Source organism: Lepidochelys olivacea, assembly GCF_965140295.1.
Source record: "Lepidochelys olivacea isolate rLepOli2 genome assembly, chromosome: 9".
NCBI lineage: Eukaryota > Metazoa > Chordata > Testudines > Cheloniidae > Lepidochelys > Lepidochelys olivacea.
The window spans coordinates 9,541,389-9,560,476 of record NC_140419.1 but is presented as its reverse complement, the minus strand read 5'-3'; the positions used below and the strand labels follow the sequence as shown (position 1 = coordinate 9,560,476).

Sequence of the window (19,088 nt, the reverse complement as noted above, 5' to 3'; positions counted from 1 at the left end):
GAAGATTCAAAAGTTATGTAATATATTTATTTGTCCAGTCAGAATAGGATTCAGTATTGAAACCCATTTTAAAATCACCCTTTCAGTTTGCAAAGCAAAGACACATGACAAAACATCAGATCTGCAGCTGGAGAAATGTTATAATTAACAAACTCATGCAGAGGTAGTTTTTCAATCAACAAATCTGAATACATTGGGGATCTCCAGTGCCAGTAATGTAAATATAAATTACCCTAGAAAACTTCAACTTACACACAGCAGAGGGAGGGGCAATTCTCATTTTGTTACTCATGTCAATGTTGTTTTTCAGCCCAAAGATGCATACTACAATACAGTAATTAGAAACTATTCCTATTCTAATTGCTCAACAATGAGCCCAGATCTGTTAATCAACTGATATTGGGTGAAATTCACCCATGCACAGGGCCACACAAGGCATCACTGAAGTCCTTCAGGCTTTGAGGGCTTATGTGGGACTTAAATAGTGCATGGGCTTTGTGCCGGTCCTTTGTACAGTGGGAGAATTTGACCCATTGGAAGAGACATTATTATATAGCGTACGTGTTTGCTACTATTGTAACAAATCCATGGCAAGGTAGAACTTCACTATTGTTGCTTCACCTCCCACGCCATGGCCAACTTAAAACTTCTTTGCAACCGCAGGCTTGGCACTCAGATCCTCCTGTTCCACAAGCATTTGCTCCACTACATAAGCTAAAGGAGCATCTCCATTAGGTGTTTATAGGACATTATCTATGACACACAGCTGGGCAGTTCTAATTCCATCCCGTAAAGAGCAGCATTGACCGTAGTGTTTTCTATGTACTAGCTAATTCATTACAATACCGTATCATCTAGCGCTCTTAGCTACCAGATACAGATATAATTGGTGATATATTATGAATCACAGAATCCTAGAAATTAGAAATTGTTAAAGGCATGTGCGGAACCTCGTCCATCCTGTTGCACAATGAAAGATTACTTTTCCGATCCAGACATTACAGCATATTTTCCAGTGTTTTGTCCCATTATAGATGACACTAATAGGCTTTCCACAACTTCCTTTTGGAGACTATTCCACAACTCAACACAGCTTCCTGTTTTTCCTGATATTCAGCCTAAATTTTACTTTAATGTCCATCCCATTATTCCTACTTTATAAATTGCTTGAACCAGACTAAATAAATTCTTCCTTAGTGTTTCCATCCTTCTGATATTTCTAAATGGTGAGCGCATCCCCATCAGTCCACACAGTTCTAACAATGCATTATTTAAAGTTGTTCTTTTAACAGTCATTCTTTTCTCCAGCGGTAATCACTGCTACCTCTTAATCAGTGACTCATTTCTCTTTGTAAATTAGGGCCACATTCATCCCTGGTGTAACTCAGCTGACTTCAGTGCAGTTACCACTGATTTGCATTGCTACTATTGTTGTCATCAATATATTTGAGGCAATAGGGCCTCCAGCTACAAGTGTAGGCTTCTATTGCCCAATTTCTACACCAACCAGCTTTTCCTGGCCCATAGCCATCCCCTGCCCTGGGATTTTGGAGGGTCTGTACTGGGGTCACATACAGCTTTCTATCACTACCTTATTCTGGACCAGTCAAGTCTGCATCTTCCCATTTACAAATGTCAGTGTCAAACCCATTGCTCAAAAGAGCTGCATCCTGCTGTCACATCCACCCACATGTTTGATCACGGCTACATCTCATCCTGTGTCTTTCTGTCAGAGACTTGTCACCTGGGCAGGCTCTGAGTTAGAGATCAGAAATCTGGACTCCTGCAACCTGCAATAGTGGTGCGTATGTCATGACTGGAGCTGGCAGGAACATCCACAAGTAGGATACAAATAATAAATAATAAGAATACCTCATATCCCGTGATGGCTATTTGATGCATGGAATCATTCACTGACTTGATGATATCAAGCATTGTGGCCAGCGCCTCTTCCAGTTCAGCGGTGCCTTCAGAATTCTTGCTGCATTTCAGCATTTCCTATTTAAACAATGAAGACAGCCATATCAAGGAACATCTCAAAAGTCCATATCCTTGATCAGAGAGCTATGACAAGACCACTTCACATGCTGAACACACAGAGGAGTGCAGTTATAGGAGTGGCAGGAGAGTTTCTTTAACGATCATTGGAAATAGACCTTTTAAGCTTTTGGACATTTGTAAGTTTCATGGATTCATTTATGACCAAACAGGGCCATTGTGATCATCTAATCTGATCTCCGGCTTTAACACAAATCATAGAATTTCACTAAGTGGTTCCTGCATCAAGCCTATAACTTCTGACTGAGCTAGAGCATTTCTTTTAGAGAGACACCCAGTCTTTATTTAAAGACTGCAGGCGATGGAGAATCCACCATATCCCTAGGTAGACTGTTCCAATTATTACCCTCACTGTGAAAAACATGCATCTAATCTTTAGTTTGAATTTGTCTAGTGTCAGCTTCCAGACACTGGATCTTGCCTTTGTCTACTGATAACAGAGAGAGTTCCTTAATGTAGCAATCGCTTCCATCAATGTATTTGCAGACCATGACCAAATCATCTCTCAATCTTTTTCTTGATAAACTAAGGCCTGGTCTACACTAGGGGTGGGAGGGCAAGCTAAGTTGGTCTAAGTTACGTAACTTCAGCTAGGAAAATAGCATAGCTGAAGTCGACGTACTTAGAGCTACTTACCACGGTGTCTTCACTGCAATAGGTCGACTGCTGCCACTCCCCCGTCGACTCCATCTACGCTTCTCACTCCGGTGGAGCACCGGAGTCGACGGGAGAGTGCTTGTCGGTTGATTTATCATGTCTTCACTAGACTGATAAATCGACCCCCAGTGGATCGATCACTCCGGAGGTAAGTGTAGACATGCCCTAAGTAGGTTGAGCTTCATTAGTCTCTAACTAGAAGGCTAGTTTTCCAGACACTGAATTTTTAGGAGGAGCAGGGAAGATGCAGAGAAATCTTCCAGCTCACTTAAACCCTACCTCCACCCCAACTATTGACCAACCCACATATGAAAATTTGAAATGTCTGTTTAAAGGATGATCACTTCAAAAGGACAACGTTAATCTCCAATCAAAAATTCATTAAAATTGTACTTTAAAAATGGGCTCATTCTCTGAGATAAGTGATCTCCCCTCTGTATGTCCCCAGCATGGGGAATGAGGGGCAAAGTCCTAGGCCTGCTGGGGAACAGGTGGCCAAAAATCAGGAAAACGAAATTTAATTAAAAGGCCAAAATGCGCAGTCTCACCATGTATGGATCTTCTGCTTTGGACCCCAAATATCTAGAGTACACATTGCTCACTGGGTCCCATAGAAGCACCTCTCCTCACTCCTGTCTTTCATTCTCTAGTCACTGGTTATCCCTGAAGAGTTCTAAGGAAAGTTTGGGCCTTAGTTCTCTTCTCACTTATTTACTACAGTTACATCTCTGTAAAAGCTGAGAGGAGAATCAGGCCTTTTGATTTTAAATTGAGCCTTCTCCCATATCGACTCTTTGCTCTTGTACGTTGTGGAATCTGTAACTGTGAGACTGACATCATTGATTCCAGTTTTGCACCACTGCAACTCCATTGCAATTAATGGAGTTACTCCTGATTTACACTCATCTGAGATCCGAATCAGGCCCTCTCTGTCTTCACTCAAAGTGCCTAAGAAAGAAAAAGTCGAATACATCGAGCATTTAAAAAGATTTTTTTTAAATTGGCAGGGTCGATACTGACTTGAAGCTCAAAGGTGCTGGAGGCTCTTAACTCCACTGAGGGTCTACAGCAGCCACTCAGCAGCCCATAGGATTGAGCTGATAAAGCATAATTGTTGTATCTCATGTTGCTTGGGGGATTCACCTATTAACCTGTTGGGTTCCAGGAATATGTTTTTTGGTTAGCAAGTGAATGAGACAAAAGTTTCAGTGACTCACCTTAGTTCTAGTGACCCACAACAAGCTCAGGCAGGTGCTTGTCTGGTAACTATTCACTGGTCTTTATGAATGTATTTTCACTATGACATGAGCACTTGGTTGGGTAACTGTAGGCTTCATTTCAGAAGCACAAACAGCAAGGCTACACAATGGAATGTCTGCACTAAATATTATAACAGTAAACAAACAGCACTTCCAATGAGTTCATCCAACCTGCCAACTATAAAGTCAGCAAGAGTACCGTCCATGCTGTATCTACTAAAGCAAATGGGAATAAGGCTGAGAGCTGACATGCCACTGGGAAGTCCCCCTTCCAAAACCATGCCCTCATTGTTACTTCTGAAAATCCGCCCCCTCTCTGCTCATTTGTGTTTACTAAGTAGGAGACAGACGCCTTCACCACAGCTGTGTGAACCTTCACCCGGTTTAGTTACAAACCTAAAATTCAGGCCAGACTTGTGAACCTTTTGCCAAAACAGGGTCCAATTTCAGCCAAGCTGGGCCAACTCTCAGGTGAGCAGAAGTCAAGTTGTGTGTAATATGGAGCTACCTTTTAGGTGGAAACCACACAACAGTCAGTTGTTTCACCTAGTTTTGGTTCAAAATTTGGCAAAGATAAGCCACAGGTGCAAAGGCTTGAATCATAGAATCATAGAATCATAGAATATCAGGGTTGGAAGGGACCCCAGAAGGTCATCTAGTCCAACCCCCTGCTCAAAGCAGGACCAATCCCCAACTAAATCATCCCAGCCAGGGCTTTGTCAAGCCTGACCTTAAAAACCTCTAAGGAAGGAGATTCTACCACCTCCCTAGGTAACGCATTCCAGTGTTTCACCACACTCTTAGTGAAAAAGTTTTTCCTAATATCCAATCTAAACCTCCCCCACTGCAACTTGAGACCATTACTCCTCGTTCTGTCATCTGCTACCATTGAGAACAGTCTAGAGCCATCCTCTTTGGAACCCCCTTTCAGGTAGTTGAAAGCAGCTATCAAATCCCCCCTCATTCTTCTCTTCTGCAGGCTAAACAATCCCAGCTCCCTCAGCCTCTCCTCATAACTCATGTTATGAACTGGAATCCCCCTCTGTGGTTTTGGTTCAGGCTCATGTCTACTTTCCAAACTGGAGCAAAATGCAGCTGAAATTATTCAAACCCGGAAACTCCAAGTGAAAAGGAAACTGAAGAAAGGGATTCACACAAATTCCAACAATTCCGACATCATATGGCGCTGCCTTTAAATACGTGGCTGTCCATGCCTCAGAGGGAAAGAGCAAGATGCACTTTGCGTTACCTGTTGTGGAATCCCTACTATTATGAGCAATCTCTACGACCATCATCTCGTTAGGAGGCTGCCATTTAAAACTAGCTAAACTGACTGAAACCAAATCGAGTTTTAAAAAAAACCCCGTGATCCAGGAGCTAAAAGCTGATCTGCCCATTGGTCACCAAGACTTGCTTCCTATGCATTGCCTCTTCCTTACTATCCATTTCTAATTGTGAAAGGTTCTCCGGAATCACCCTCCTGCCCTACTTCCCCACCCTTAGAGAAGCTCCTTTCCAAAGGGGCTTAGCATGCTGCTTCTATGGAGCACTCAGAATTCTTTTTGTGTTTAGCGTCCTTCCAAATATACTGTGAGGTGTGTACAGAACTGGTCTGACCTGATTTGATCCCAATGGCTGTGCCTGTTCTGTTTGAGAACTGTACCTCTTGATCTAATCTCACTTTTGCTTACTGGCACATTTCAAATTAAAAAGAGAGCACAGTTTCTTCTTCTTCTACTGGAGACCTTGAACATTTCTTTTAAATTCTCTCCCTCCCTTTTACTATTACAGTTCCTGGAAACACCTGAGTCAAATTTACTGCTGGAATAAGCAGGTACAACTCTATGAGAGTCAATGAAGTTGCACCACAGTGCAATCTGGCCCACTTACTGTACAGAGGGTTCTTCATTCTACGTATCCTAGGGTTTCCTAGATAGCCCATTACCTTGGCAGTTAGATGCTGCACAGGTAAATGATTGGCCAGATATTCAGATGACATAAACTGGTATCACTTCATTGACTTCAATGGAGCTATGTCCGTTTGGACCAACTGAGATCCTGCTCTAGGTAGTATACGAAATTCCATAGTGGACTTCATAACACTAATTAACATTTTTTGTAGTTAAAATGCTTCATAACATCAACCAATTAACCCTCAAAACACCCTGGTAAAGGAGGTGAGAAAATATTATCCCCATTTTAGAGATGAAGTGATGGAAACAGAAATTAAGACCAAAATTTTTAAAAGGGGACACTGGTCTTGGAGCTTCAACTTTGGACCTGAATTTCAAACGTGCTAAGTACCCACAACTTCAGCTGTTGTCAAATGCGAGCTGCGGATGTTTACCACGTCTGATAATTAGGGCCAATCTGCCCCAAGTTGGGCCCTGAAAAAGGGAAAACACCCAAAACGACGTCCTTTTGGGAATTTTGGTTGGAGTAATTTATTCACAGAGAGGAAGTTCAGTAAGTGTGAAATCCTGACCGCACTGAAGTCAAAGGGAGTTTGGCCCCTGATTAGAACACAGCTTGCTGTGAAGGCCTGCACTCAGGTGGGTAGACCTTACTTCTCTCCAATTAAAGGCTCCTGTAAACTCTAATTAAAGAACTAGATAATTTCTATTCTGTTGTGAAAAACTGAAAAGTGACCTTATTGTTTATAGTGAAACAGTGCTGAATCCAGAACCGTGCTGCACTATGTACGCTCCAGTCTTCAGTGGTCTTCAGTGCCTGTTTTAGGGCATGATCCTATAAAGTACCTTTAACTGTCTCTGACTTTAGTGAGAGTTGACAGCATGTGGACCTCCCAAGATCAGGCTCTTATTTTGGTTCAACCAAGAGTCCCTACATTGACTATGCTTGTTCATCTACCTGGTCAACTTAACATTGCAAAAGTATTTATTTAAGGTGTCGCCTTTAAGTGGGCACTGCTGTGTAATTCCTTACCCAAAACAGACAACCAATAGGCGTGTCAAAGTGCAGCAACAATCAATTGCCTTGTCACAGAGAATGTCCTTTAGTTTTATTTACCTTTAAAAGCAACTGGTACTTTGTGATCCTCTGGACTGGCTTTAAGAGATAAGCATCGAGTGAGAGTTTATGGTCCAGTTTACGTTGGCATTCCTGTAAGAGACAAAAGAGGAGGAAATCATACTACAACTCTTAGAAATAGAACAGGGGTACAAAGCCTGGAACTAAGGTTTAAGATAATTTGAGATTGAATCTGTTGATTCAACAAGACATATATTCTGTTCCTTGCACACCAGATTTCACTAGCCAATTTACAAAGGGACTTTCCCAGCTGTTTTGTGTACAATACAAACATCTCTGAATGAGAGCCAAGGTCTGGATTCAGACTAGATGATGCTGAAATCCTGCAAGATCTTCTTGCGAGATTTCAATCAACCTGGTTCTGTGAAAAAGGTCCCTTCTGGTACTAGGTCTGACCTGGAACCAAAACCGAAGAGACAGGTTCATATCCAGGCATTCCATCTACCAGTCTATTGAGTCTCTGAGACACTATTAATTGACATGGATGCCAAGTGCCTCCCAGAATTATAAGATGTATACATAGATATATTTTCCTCTATAACTTTTTTTAATGTACATGTATACAGAAACTTTCTAAAGAGAGATGGATGGGAAAAGGAGTTCCAACAGATTTACATTGCCAGTCTGTAACTAAACTCTACCTGAAAGAAGAGGCTATCTCCACATTGTCTCCAGAGGGCTTCAGATCTTAGCTTGTTCTGACAGTATTTTTCATATACTTGGAGATCCTCTTTCTGCAACAAAAAGAAAAGTTTACATAACTCAGGAGGAAACAGTTCATTGAATGTTGATCATTAACCAGATCTCCTCTACATCTTCTATTCCAAATACATAAGATCGAACCAGTTCCTGGTAATAAGTCTCTATGGAAAAACCTATTGTATAAACTATTTTTACTCTTTCAAATTTCATTACACTAGCAAGGTTAGCTTGGATGGATCGCTTGGGATAAGGAAGCTACAGCGTGGGGGATGGGCGCATGATTGGACATGATGGGCGCATGATTGGACAAATGACCAGGGAAGAGTATAAAAATATTGCTTGGACATGCAGGAGTGAAATCAGGAAGGCCAAATCACACCTGGAGGTGCAGCTAGCAAGAGATGTTAAGAGTAACAAGAAGGGTTTCTTCAGATATGTTAGCAACAAGAAGAAAGTCAAGCAACAAGAAGAAAGTCAAGCCCCTTACTGAATGAGGGAGGCAACCTAGTGACAGAGAATGTGGAAAAAGCTAACGTACTCAATGCTTTTTTTGCCTCTGTCTTCACGAACAAGGTCAGCTCCCAGACTACTGCACTGGGCAGCACAGCATGGGGAGGAGGTGACCAGCCCTCTGTGAAGAAAGAAGTGGTTCAGGACTATTTAGAAAAGCTGGACGAGCACAAGTCATGGAATCATAGAATCATAGAATATCAGGGTTGAAAGGGACCTCAGGAGGTCATCTAGTCCAACCTCCTGCTCAAAGCAGGACCAATCCCCAATTAAATCATCCCAGCCAGGGCTTTGTCAAGCCTGACCTTAAAAACTTCTAAGGAAGGAGATTCTACCACCTCCCTAGGTAACGCATTCCAGTGTTTCACCACCCTCCTAGTGAAAAAGTTTTTCCTAATATCCAACCTAAACCTCCCCCACTGCAACTTGAGACCATTACTCCTTGTCCTGTCCTCTTCTACCACTGAGAATAGTCTAGAACCATCCTCTCTGGAACCACCTCTCAGGTAGTTGAAAGCAGCTATCAAATCCCCCCTCATTCTTCTCTTCTGCAGACTAAACAATCCCAGTTCCCTCAGCCTCTCCTCATAAGTCATGTGTTCCAGACCCCTAATCATTTTTGTTGCCCTTCACTGGACTCTCCAATTTATCCATATCCTTCTTGTAGTGTGGGGCCCAAAACTGGACACAGTACTCCAGATGAGGCCTCACCAATGTTGAATAGAGGAGAACGATCACGTCCCTCGATCTGCTTGCTATGCCCCTACTTATACATCCCAAAATGCCATTGGCCTTCTTGGCAACAAGGGCACACTGCTGACTCATATCCAGCTTCTCGTCCACTGTCACCCCTAGGTCCTTTTCCACAGAACTGCTGCCTAGCCATTCGGTCCCTAGTCTGTAGCTGTGCATGGGGTTCTTCCGTCCTAAGTGCAGGACCCTGCACTTATCCTTATTGAACCTCATCAGATTTCTTTTGGCCCAATCCTCCAATTTGTCTAGGTCCCTCTGTATCCTATCCCTGCCCTCCAGCGTATCTACCACTCCTCCCAGTTTAGTGTCATCTGCAAATTTTCTGAGGGTGCAATCCACACCATCCTCCAGATCATTTATGAAGATATTGAACAAAACCGGCCCCAGGACCGACCCCTGGGGCACTCCACTTGACACCGGCTGCCAACTAGACAGCCATTGATCACTACCCGTTGAGCCCGACAATCTAGCCAACTTTCTACCCACCTCATAGTGCATTCATCCAGCCCATACTTCTTTAACTTGCTGACAAGAATACTGTGGGAGACCGTGTCAAAAGCTTTGCTAAAGTCAAGAAACAATACATCCACTGCTTTCCCTTCATCCACAGAACCAGTAATCTCATCATAGAAGGCAATTAGATTAGTCAGGCATGACCTTCCCTTGGTGAATCCATGCTGGCTGTTCCTGATCACTTTCCTCTCATGTAAGTGCTTCAGGATTGATTCTTTGAGGACCTGCTCCATGATTTTTCTGGGGACTGAGGTTGAGGCTGACTGGCCTGTAGTTCCCAGGATCCTCCTTCTTCCCTTTTTTAAAGATTGGCACTACATTAGCCTTTTTCCAGTCATCTGGGACTTCCCCCGTTCGCCATGAGTTTTCAAAGATAATGGCCAATGGCTCTGAAATCACAGCCGCCAATTCCTTTAGCACTCTCGGATGCAACTCATCCGGCCCCATGGACTTGTGCACGTCCAGCTTTTCTAAATAGTCCCTAACCACCTCTTTCTCCACAGAGGGCTGGCCATCTACTCCCCATGCTGTGATGCCCAGCGCAGCAGTCTGGAAGCTGACCCATGCCCTGACCCCACTCCCTGGCAGCAGAGCAGGGCAGGAAGAGGCGGGGCGGAGCAGGGGCGGGAAGAAGAGAAGCGGGGGCAGGGACTTGGGGGAAGGGGTGGAGTGGGGGCGGGGCCACAGGCGGAAGGGTTGGAGCGGGGCCCCAAGGCCAGAGGAAACTTTAATCCGCAGCTCCGCCTCTGTCTCTAACAGAAGCTTGGAGCCTGCAGAGCTCTGCATTATTATCGTGAGCATTGCAAGCACAGGACACACAATCCTGCAGTATTTGCAGGCTGCAAGAAACCCCAGATCAGTGGGGAACATGATGATTTCCTGGAGGGCAGGTTACTGTGGGACACAGTGAGAACCACTATGAAGTTGTTAGTGGTGCTCACAGAGCAGCTGCAAATGGGCCACTTCTGGACCCAAGAACAAGCACTGACAGATGGGACCACACCATAACGCAGGCTTGGGATGATGAGCAGTGGCCAAGGAACTTTCAGATGGACAAGGCCACATTCCTGGATCTGTGTGCCAAGCTTGCTCCAGACAACCAGGGCAGGGACACCAAAATGAGAGCTGAACTGAGAGTGGAGAAGCAAGTGGTGATCACACCATGGACACCTGCAATGCTGGATTGCTACCTGTCAGTGGGAAATCATTTTGGAGTTGGAAAATCCACTGCGGGGGCAATTGTCATGCAAGTGTGCAGGGCCATTAATCATCTGCTGCTCTGAAGGACTGTAATTCTCAGCAACATGCAGGACAGGGTGGATGGATTTGCAGCAATGGAGTTCCCAAACTGCAGTGGAGCAATAGATGGCATGCACATCCCTATTTTGGCACCAGCGTACCTTCCCACAGAGTACATCCAACAGAAAGGACTACTTTTCTATGGTTATGCAAGCATCACTGCTCTATGGGATGGTGGTGAGGTCTCCTCTTAGTACGGCACATCACTTCTGATATGCCTGCCGCAGTTCCTTCACCTTCAAGCCGTACCGCCACTGATCCCTGTGACACCCCTTCTCCTGCATCTCCCAGGCAATCCGCTCATAGATGTCCTCATTTCTATGGCTGGTCCGTAGCTGTGCTTGCAGAGCCTCACCTCTCCACAAGCCCAGGAGATTCAATATCTCCTGCCTACTCCAGGCCGGAGCGCATCTGGAGTGTGCAACCGGCATGGCCGGCTGGGCAGTTGCACATAACCGTGGAGAGCTGCTAGGTGCTTGCCAAGATGGACAATCAGGAAAAGGTATTTCAAAAATTCATAGGGTTTTAAAGGTGGGGGGTCTTCTGGTCTCCCTGACCACTAGCCAGTGGAGTTCATAACTGTGACCATAGCAGTCAGTACAGGGCACTGTAGGACAACTGCTGGAGGACTGTTAGGGTCAACATAGGTCACTCATTGTCTACATCCATGCTGCATTGACCTCAGAACATGGACCATAGCTCCATGCCGCTCGGGGAGGTGCTGTTACTATGTCAGTGTAATGGCGAGCCATGGTCCATTGATGGCCGACAAATTTAAGTGTAGACCATGCACAACTAAGTCAATGCAAGGCGGGTTCCATCAACCTCACTTTGTAGCATAGACAGAGGCAGAAGCAGGAGTAAAATGCAGGAATTCCTGGCTCTCTGTCCTGTACTTAGTCCACTAGACAATGCTGCCTCTTTGGGGTTGACAAGGAATGTCTCTCCAAGGAATAGTTTTTGGCAGGGATGTTGTGGGATTGTCACCTTTTAAGCTGGGATCACCCATGAGGCTCAGATACAAAGGGGATGGGAGAGGACTGGGGAAGGCCAATGCCACCCTTCTCTACGTTTCTACGATTATGCAATTGCAACCAAAGCAATATTAGCGGTGCAATTTCAAAGTGAGGTGCAAACTTGCCTTTGCCTGAACAGGATTGTTTATGTATGTTGCCAGGGAGGGAAAGCGGCAGTGGGGAGAGAACACAGAACTGAAAGGAATCAGAAACGGTAATCAAGCGTGACTGCTTGCCCTTTGCCTAAAGAAAACAGATACGCTTCAGTAAGGGAGATGGTGATGGTCAATTCAAAAGCAGCAGCAGAGGGACAAACAAAACAAAACAAAACTGTGTTCAAACTGGAGAAAGAAGGGAAAGCAATCATTAACCTACCAGTCACTCACCCTGATGTAGCAGCCCTCTGTGTAAACATCATACACAGCGCTGCACAAATCAAGGGGACACCAGCTCAGACAAACGTTCTGTGTCCTTAAAACTAGCCTTTCATTATGGCAAGGACTGAGAGTCGCATAGTCAGAAACGGAATTCCACAGGGGAATAATCAGGGCTGGGCTATCAATTCAGAGTCAGATCTTGAGCATCTCAAAGTTCAGGAATGTTCAGCTCCAGGGTTTCCAACTCTAGATCTGCCTATATATTTACATCATGGTCACCACTGTTGTATCTATAAGCCTTTGCTCTTCTATGGTGCTTCCTATCCAAGGATTTCAACGCGCTTTACAAATATTCTTTAGATTTAGTGTGTTCAGGGCACATATGCACAACTCCAGTTAACTTTATTGGCAGCTGATGAGTGCCTGTATGTGAGGTAGGAATTTGGCCCTTAATGTATCACTCAAGGTGCCCTGAGGTTCAGCAGCTGACACAAACCTTTTAAACAGCTTCATTTTCTGTGCTTCCTCTCCCAGATAAGATAACCAACTGCCTACTGCAACTGCTGGTTCCCCTTGCTAGGGTTGGTAATACTGTCAGGAAGGACGTAGTCACGCCAGTTTCTGGGCATCTTCTGCAAAGAGCTGAGATTCCCACTTGATCCGACTTCCCTCCATTCCCACCTGATCTTCCCAGGGTCAGGCTCTAAGGATTCACCTACACTATGTGTCTTTAACGAAGTAGTGGCATGGCTGGCTCTAAACACGTGTCCAAACATGGTTACCACGCAGCAGTAACAACAGTTCATTATGTTTCACCCCTTCCAGAGGTTGTGGCTGGCACATGATTGCTGAATGGCTCAGACCCGTTTGTTTTGGGTTTTTCTGCAGTACAGACAGAGCCCTCACCATGTCTGTGGCTTGGGAATCCCTCCATCCTCCCAGCTCTCTTTACGGTAGGATATCTATCATATGATAAGCATATCCTTACACATTAGAGGAATCCCACTGACTTTAACAGGGTCCACTGTCCCATGTTCTGTTGATACTGCTCTGTGGGATCAATCCTGCAAGGTGTTAAGCACTCTGGCCCTAATCCAGCAAAGCACTCCAGTACATGCTTAACTCTAAGCATTTGAGTATCCCCATCCCAGACTTAAAATTAAGCACATGTTGAAATGGTTTGATAGGTCAGGGTCAGAGTGATCAGCACCGGACAGGTGCATGTCTCTGGGGCATTCTATCCCAGGCTGGCCTACTGTGGGACCATAGGCAACAACTTCTCCTGGCGCCGGTGGGTGCTCGACACCCCCCGCTCCCGACCCTGCCCCGACTCCAATCCCTTCCCCAAAGTCCCCACCCCAACTCCGCCCCCTCCCTGCCCCTACTGGACTCCTTCCCCAAATCTCTGCCCTGGCCCCGCCTCCTCCCCTGAGCACGCAGCATTCCTGCTCCTCCCCACTCCCTCCCACAGCTTGTTACGCTGCAAAACAGCTGTTTTGAGATGGCAAGCGCTTTGAGGAGGAGCGGGGACACAGCACACTCAGGGGAGGAGATGGAGGTGAGGTGAGCTGGGGTGGGGCGGGGTGGGGAGCTTGGCTGCCGGTGGGTGCAGAGCACCCACCAATTTTTCTCCGTGGGTGCTCCAGCCCCGGAGCACCCACCGAGTCGGCACCTATGTGTGGGACCACATTTTCCCAGAATGCATTGATGCAAATGCAGCTGGGCAGTGGCTGCACAAACACCTTTGTGATGGCAGAAAAGCAGTTGTGTGGACACAAACTCAGCCATGTTATTAGTGCCCCAAGTTACAAGGTGATCAAGCCTTTAACCAGTTACAAAATCAGGTTAAAAGTTGTCACGTGATCAGACCGGGCCACAGGGAGCATTCTTGAAAGAGTGCCCATCCAGTGACAGGTTTCAGAGTAACAGCCGTGTTACTCTGTATTCGCAAAAAGAAAAGGAGTACTTGTGGCACCTTAGAGACTAACCAATTTATTTGAGCATAAGCTTTCATGAGCTACAGCTCACTTCATCAGATGCTGTAGCTCACAAAAGCTTATGCTCAAATAAATTGGTTAGTCTCTAAGGTGCCACAAGTCCTCCTTTTCTTTTTGCCCATCCAATAAAACCCACAACAGGCTGTATTCTAATCATACGCTCACTGGGCTCGATCTGCTACTGTTTGACTCTTGCTGGAGCTCCACTTTTCCGAGCGGGGCTTCACCAGTGTAAAGCTGGAATAAGTCACCGGTGAATCAGCACATGGTTTACTGGGCATGGATTATGAACAGTCTAAATAATCTGCAATCAACACTTTACAAACAGCACCTGTTGTGGTTTATTTGTCTGTAAAATGCCATGACAGTGTCATATAAGTATGATTTCAGGGGGAATAAAGAATGGTAGCTGGCACGTTGAACAAATCTAATGAACTCTTTACCTGATTGAAACCTCAGTTCTTTACGTACACTAGCTACCCATAATTCGGGCCCTAGTCCTGCTCCCTTTGAAGGCATTGTGAGTTTTCCCATTGATTTCAGCACGTGCAGAATCAGACCTTATGTATTGTTTCACATATGGCAGGGGTCTCAAACACGCGGCCCGCGGGGTTATTTTCTGCGGCCCCGCCAGCTCCCCGCAGCATCCCCGTGCCCCCAGCATTTACCTAGAGGGGCTCTGGCCCGGCGCGCACTGCGGACAGGACAGGCTCCCTTCCTGCCCTGCCCCTGCACCGCTCCGGGAAGAGGCCGGGACCTGGGGCAGGGGGTGTGGGGCACAGGGGTCTGTGTGTTACCCTGGCCACTCTTCCAGGTACCTCCCCCGAAGCTCCCATTGGCTGTGGTTCCCCATTCCCGGCCAATGGGAGCTTCGGGAGAGGTACCTGAAGGAGTGGCCAGGACAACACACAGACCCCTGTGTGTCCCCCCGACCCCAGGCCCCAGCCGCTTCCCGGCGCAGCGCGGCGTGGGGGCAGGGCAGGCAGGCAGGCAGGGAGCCTGCCCTGCTCCTGGTGCGCGCCGGGCCGGACCCACCCCCCGAACCCCTCCTGCAGCCGAACCCCCTGCCCTGAGCTGCCTGCTGCACCGCACACCCCTCCTGCACCCTGACCCCCTGCCTTAAGCCCCCTGCCGCACCCCTCCTGCAACCCAACCCCCTGCCCTGAGCCCCCTGCTGCACCCCGCACCCCAACCTCCTGCCCTGAGCCCCCTGCTGCACCCCGCACCCCAACCTCCTGCCCTGAGCCCCCTGCTGCATCCCGCACCTGACCCCCTCCCCACCCTGCACCCTGACCCCCTGCCCTGAGCCCCCTGATGCACCCCACGCCCCTCCTGCACCCCAACCCCCTGCACCCTGGAGGCAGGCAGGGGGCATAGTTGGGGTGGGAATTTCAGGGAAGGGGTTGGAATGGGGGCAGGGAAGGGGTGGGAAGAGGCGGGGCCTCACGGAAGGGGTGGAGTGGGGGCGGTGGGGGGGGTGGTCAGTGGTGTGGCCCTCGGGCCAATGTACTAGTCCTCATGTGGCCCGCTTGGTCATTTGAGTTTGAGATCCCTGCTGTAGCTCTTGAAAGTCCAGCTAGTCTAAAAGCAATGTCTAACACATGATGCGAATTTTCCCAATATAGTCCAGAGAACACTGGTCCCAGATAAGGGAACTGCTTTGAAAGGCAAAATCTTGTCATGGTTTTCAACCCCTTTTTCTTGGTCAAACCCTCTATTTTTAATAAACTAACATGTTTTAAGACCAGTGTGTCTTAATCACGTTAACTACTTTTTAGTTTCCTTGGAGTAGAAGGCAGGCTGTTTTCCCACACACATAATTCCTGATTACTGTGTAAGGCCATGCACGTCAGCCTTAAATATTCAGTAAACAGCAGTTAGTGGCTTGTTAAAGAAAAATTAACCGTCAGATGTCTTTAGGAACATCAATAATTCATCACACACGGTTTTGCCTGATAGACCCCAATAACAAAGGAAATGGAAAACCCAGCTGACAACGTTGTGACACAGAACTGGAGCGTGTCACAATCTTTTGTGGTTAATAGATGCCAGTCACTTTCACAAGCTTCCTGGTCTGAACACAGTACCCTGGTTTTGTGAGTTTGTCAGAGCAAGAAAGTGTTCAGGAGGAAACCGGCAAAGTAACTTTTTGGAATAACTGCACTGCAAGCACCGCCAGCTTCTGACGTGTCACTTACAACAATAAGGCTGTGCTAAATGATGCAGGACTTGGGAAAGCTGGCAGGGGAGCTGGAATTACAGGTGGTTACCCACAAGAAGCCATTTTCTTAACTTGCTCTTCACCTTAGCATGTAAGTCAAGCAAAGGCAGACGTGGCTATATGAATGCTGGGCTACCCAGTGCAAAGGAACAGCACTGCCTGGTAACCTTGGACTTTCCAGTGAGTGGGGCTCACTCCACAGGCTTAAACAATCAGTTACCACCACAATACAAAAGTACAGGAGACCCCTGCTGATGGGTAGATTCCTTGTTTATTCAGGTGGAATATTGTGTACAGTTCTGGTCACCCGTGTTCAAGAAAGATGAATTCAAACTGGAACAGATGCAGAGAAAGGCTAGTGGGATGATCAAGGCAATGGAGAGCCTATGCGTATGTCTACTCTGCAATTACAAATCCGCGGCTGGTCCATGCCAGCTGATTCGGCTCACGGGGCTCAGGCTGTGGGGCTGCTTCATTGCAGTGTAGACTTCCAAGCTACAGCTGGAGGCCAGGCTCTAGGCCCCTGCATGGTGGCAAGATCCCAGAGCTTGGGCTGCAGCCTGAGCTGTAATGTCTATAAAGCCTGCTGCAGTTTCCACGATATGCATCTGAGGAAGTGAGCTGTAGCTCACGAAAGCTCATGCTCTAATAAATCGGTTAGTCTCTAAGGTGCCACAAGTCCTCCTTTTCTTTTTGCGAATACAGACTAACACGGCTGCTACTCTGAAACCTGCCATTGTGCAAGGCACTGCATTTAGCCGTATGGAGTGGAAATCTATCAACTGCATGAAAAAACTTGTACAGATACAGACAGACATCATCTTCCTTTCCAAATGCAAACAGATGGACATTGTACCAAAAGGACTGAAGGTAAAAAATCCATTACAATCTACATACCACACAGACTATGCTGACAGCTTGTGCCACACGCTCTCAAAGAAACTGCGGAATCACCTGATCAACATCCTCTACAGCAAACAGGGAAAGATTAAGAATGAGCTCTCAAAAATGGATACTCTCCTAAAAAACCAACCTTCCACACAAACTTCCTCGTGGCTGGATTTTACTAAAACTAGACAAGCCATTTACAACGCACACTTTGCTTCTCTACAAAAGAAAAAGGACACTAAACTTTCTAAACTACTACATGCTACAAGGGGCCACAGCAATGGTTCCCTCAACCCACCTAGCAATATTGTTAACCTATCCAACTATACTCTCAGCCCAGCAGAAGCAGCTGTTCTATCTCGGGGCCTCTCCTTCTGCCCCTCCACCCCCACGAACATGATACAGTTCTGTGGTGACCTAGAATCCTATTTTCGACGTCTCCGACTCAAGGAATATTTCCAAAATACCTCTGAACAGCATACTAATCCACAGAGGTCTCCCTACCAACACTACAGAAAGAGGGATTCTAGGTGGACTCCTCCTGAAGGTCGAAACAGCAGACTGGACTTCTACATAGAGTGCTTCCGCCGACGTGCACGGGCTGAAATTGTGGAAAAGCAGCATCACTTGCCCCATAACCTCAGCCATGCGGAACGCAATGCCATCCACAGCCTCAGAAACAACTCTGACATCATAATCAAAAAGGCTGACAAAGGAGGTGCTGTTGTCGTCATGAATAGGTCGGAATATGAACAAGAGGCTGCTCGGCAGCTCTCCAACACGAGTTTCTACAAGCCATTACCCTCTGATCCCACTGAGAGTTACCAAAAGCAACTACAGCATTTGCTCAAGAAACTTCCTGAAAAAGCACAAGATCAAATCCGCACAGACACACCCCTGGAACCCCGACCTGGGATATTCTATCTACTACCCAAGATCCATAAACCTGGAAATCCTGGGCGCCCCATCATCTCAGGCATTGGCACCCTGACAGCAGGATTGTCTGGCTATGTAGACTCCCTCCTCAGGCCCTACGCTACCAGCACTCCCAGCTACCTTCGAGACACCACTGACTTCCTGAGGAAACTACAATCCATCGGTGATCTTCCTGATAACACCATCCTGGCCACTATGGATGTAGAAGCCCTCTACACCAACATTCCACACAAAGATGGACTACAAGCCGTCAAGAACACTATCCCCGATAATGTCACGGCTAACCTGGTGGCTGAACTTTGTGACTTTGTCCTTACCCATAACTACTTCACATTTGGGGACAATGTATACCTTCAGATCAGCGGCACTGCTATGGGTACCCGCATGGCCCCACAGTATGCCAACATTTTTATGGCTGATTTAGAACAACGCTTCCTCAGCTCTCGTCCCCTAAAGCCCCTACTCTACTTGCGCTATATTGATGACATCTTCATCATCTGGACCCATGGAAAAGAAGCCCTTGAGGAATTCCACCATGATTTCAACAATTTCCATCCCACCACCAACCTCAGCCTGGTCCAGTCCACACAAGAGATCCACTTCCTGGACACTACAGTGCTAATAAACAATGGTCACATAAACACCACCCTATACCGGAAACCTACTGACCGCTATTCCTACCTGCATGCCTCCAGCTTTCACCCTGACCACACCACACGATCCATCGTCTACAGCCAAGCTCTGCGATACAACCGCATTTGCTCCAACCCCTCAGACAGAGACAAACACCTACAAGAACTCTGTCAAGCTTTCTTACAACTACAATACCCACCTGCGGAAGTAGAGAAACA

General features: G+C 46.6%; 1 protein-coding gene across 2 annotated transcripts in view; it reads right to left on the bottom strand.

The window, feature by feature from the left end:
• Positions 1-19,088, bottom strand: part of MCF2L2 (MCF.2 cell line derived transforming sequence-like 2) — a 319,138-nt gene that overhangs the window by 35,014 nt on the left and 265,036 nt on the right. For both annotated transcript variants that reach the window (XM_084638977.1, XM_084638978.1), the window contains exons 19-21: positions 7,667-7,759; positions 7,005-7,097; positions 1,873-1,998 (exon numbers count right to left, since the gene is read on the bottom strand). In XM_084638977.1, the coding sequence (XP_084495103.1) occupies positions 1,873-1,998; positions 7,005-7,097; positions 7,667-7,759 (312 nt within the window). The remainder of the gene's footprint in view (positions 1-1,872; positions 1,999-7,004; positions 7,098-7,666; positions 7,760-19,088) is intronic.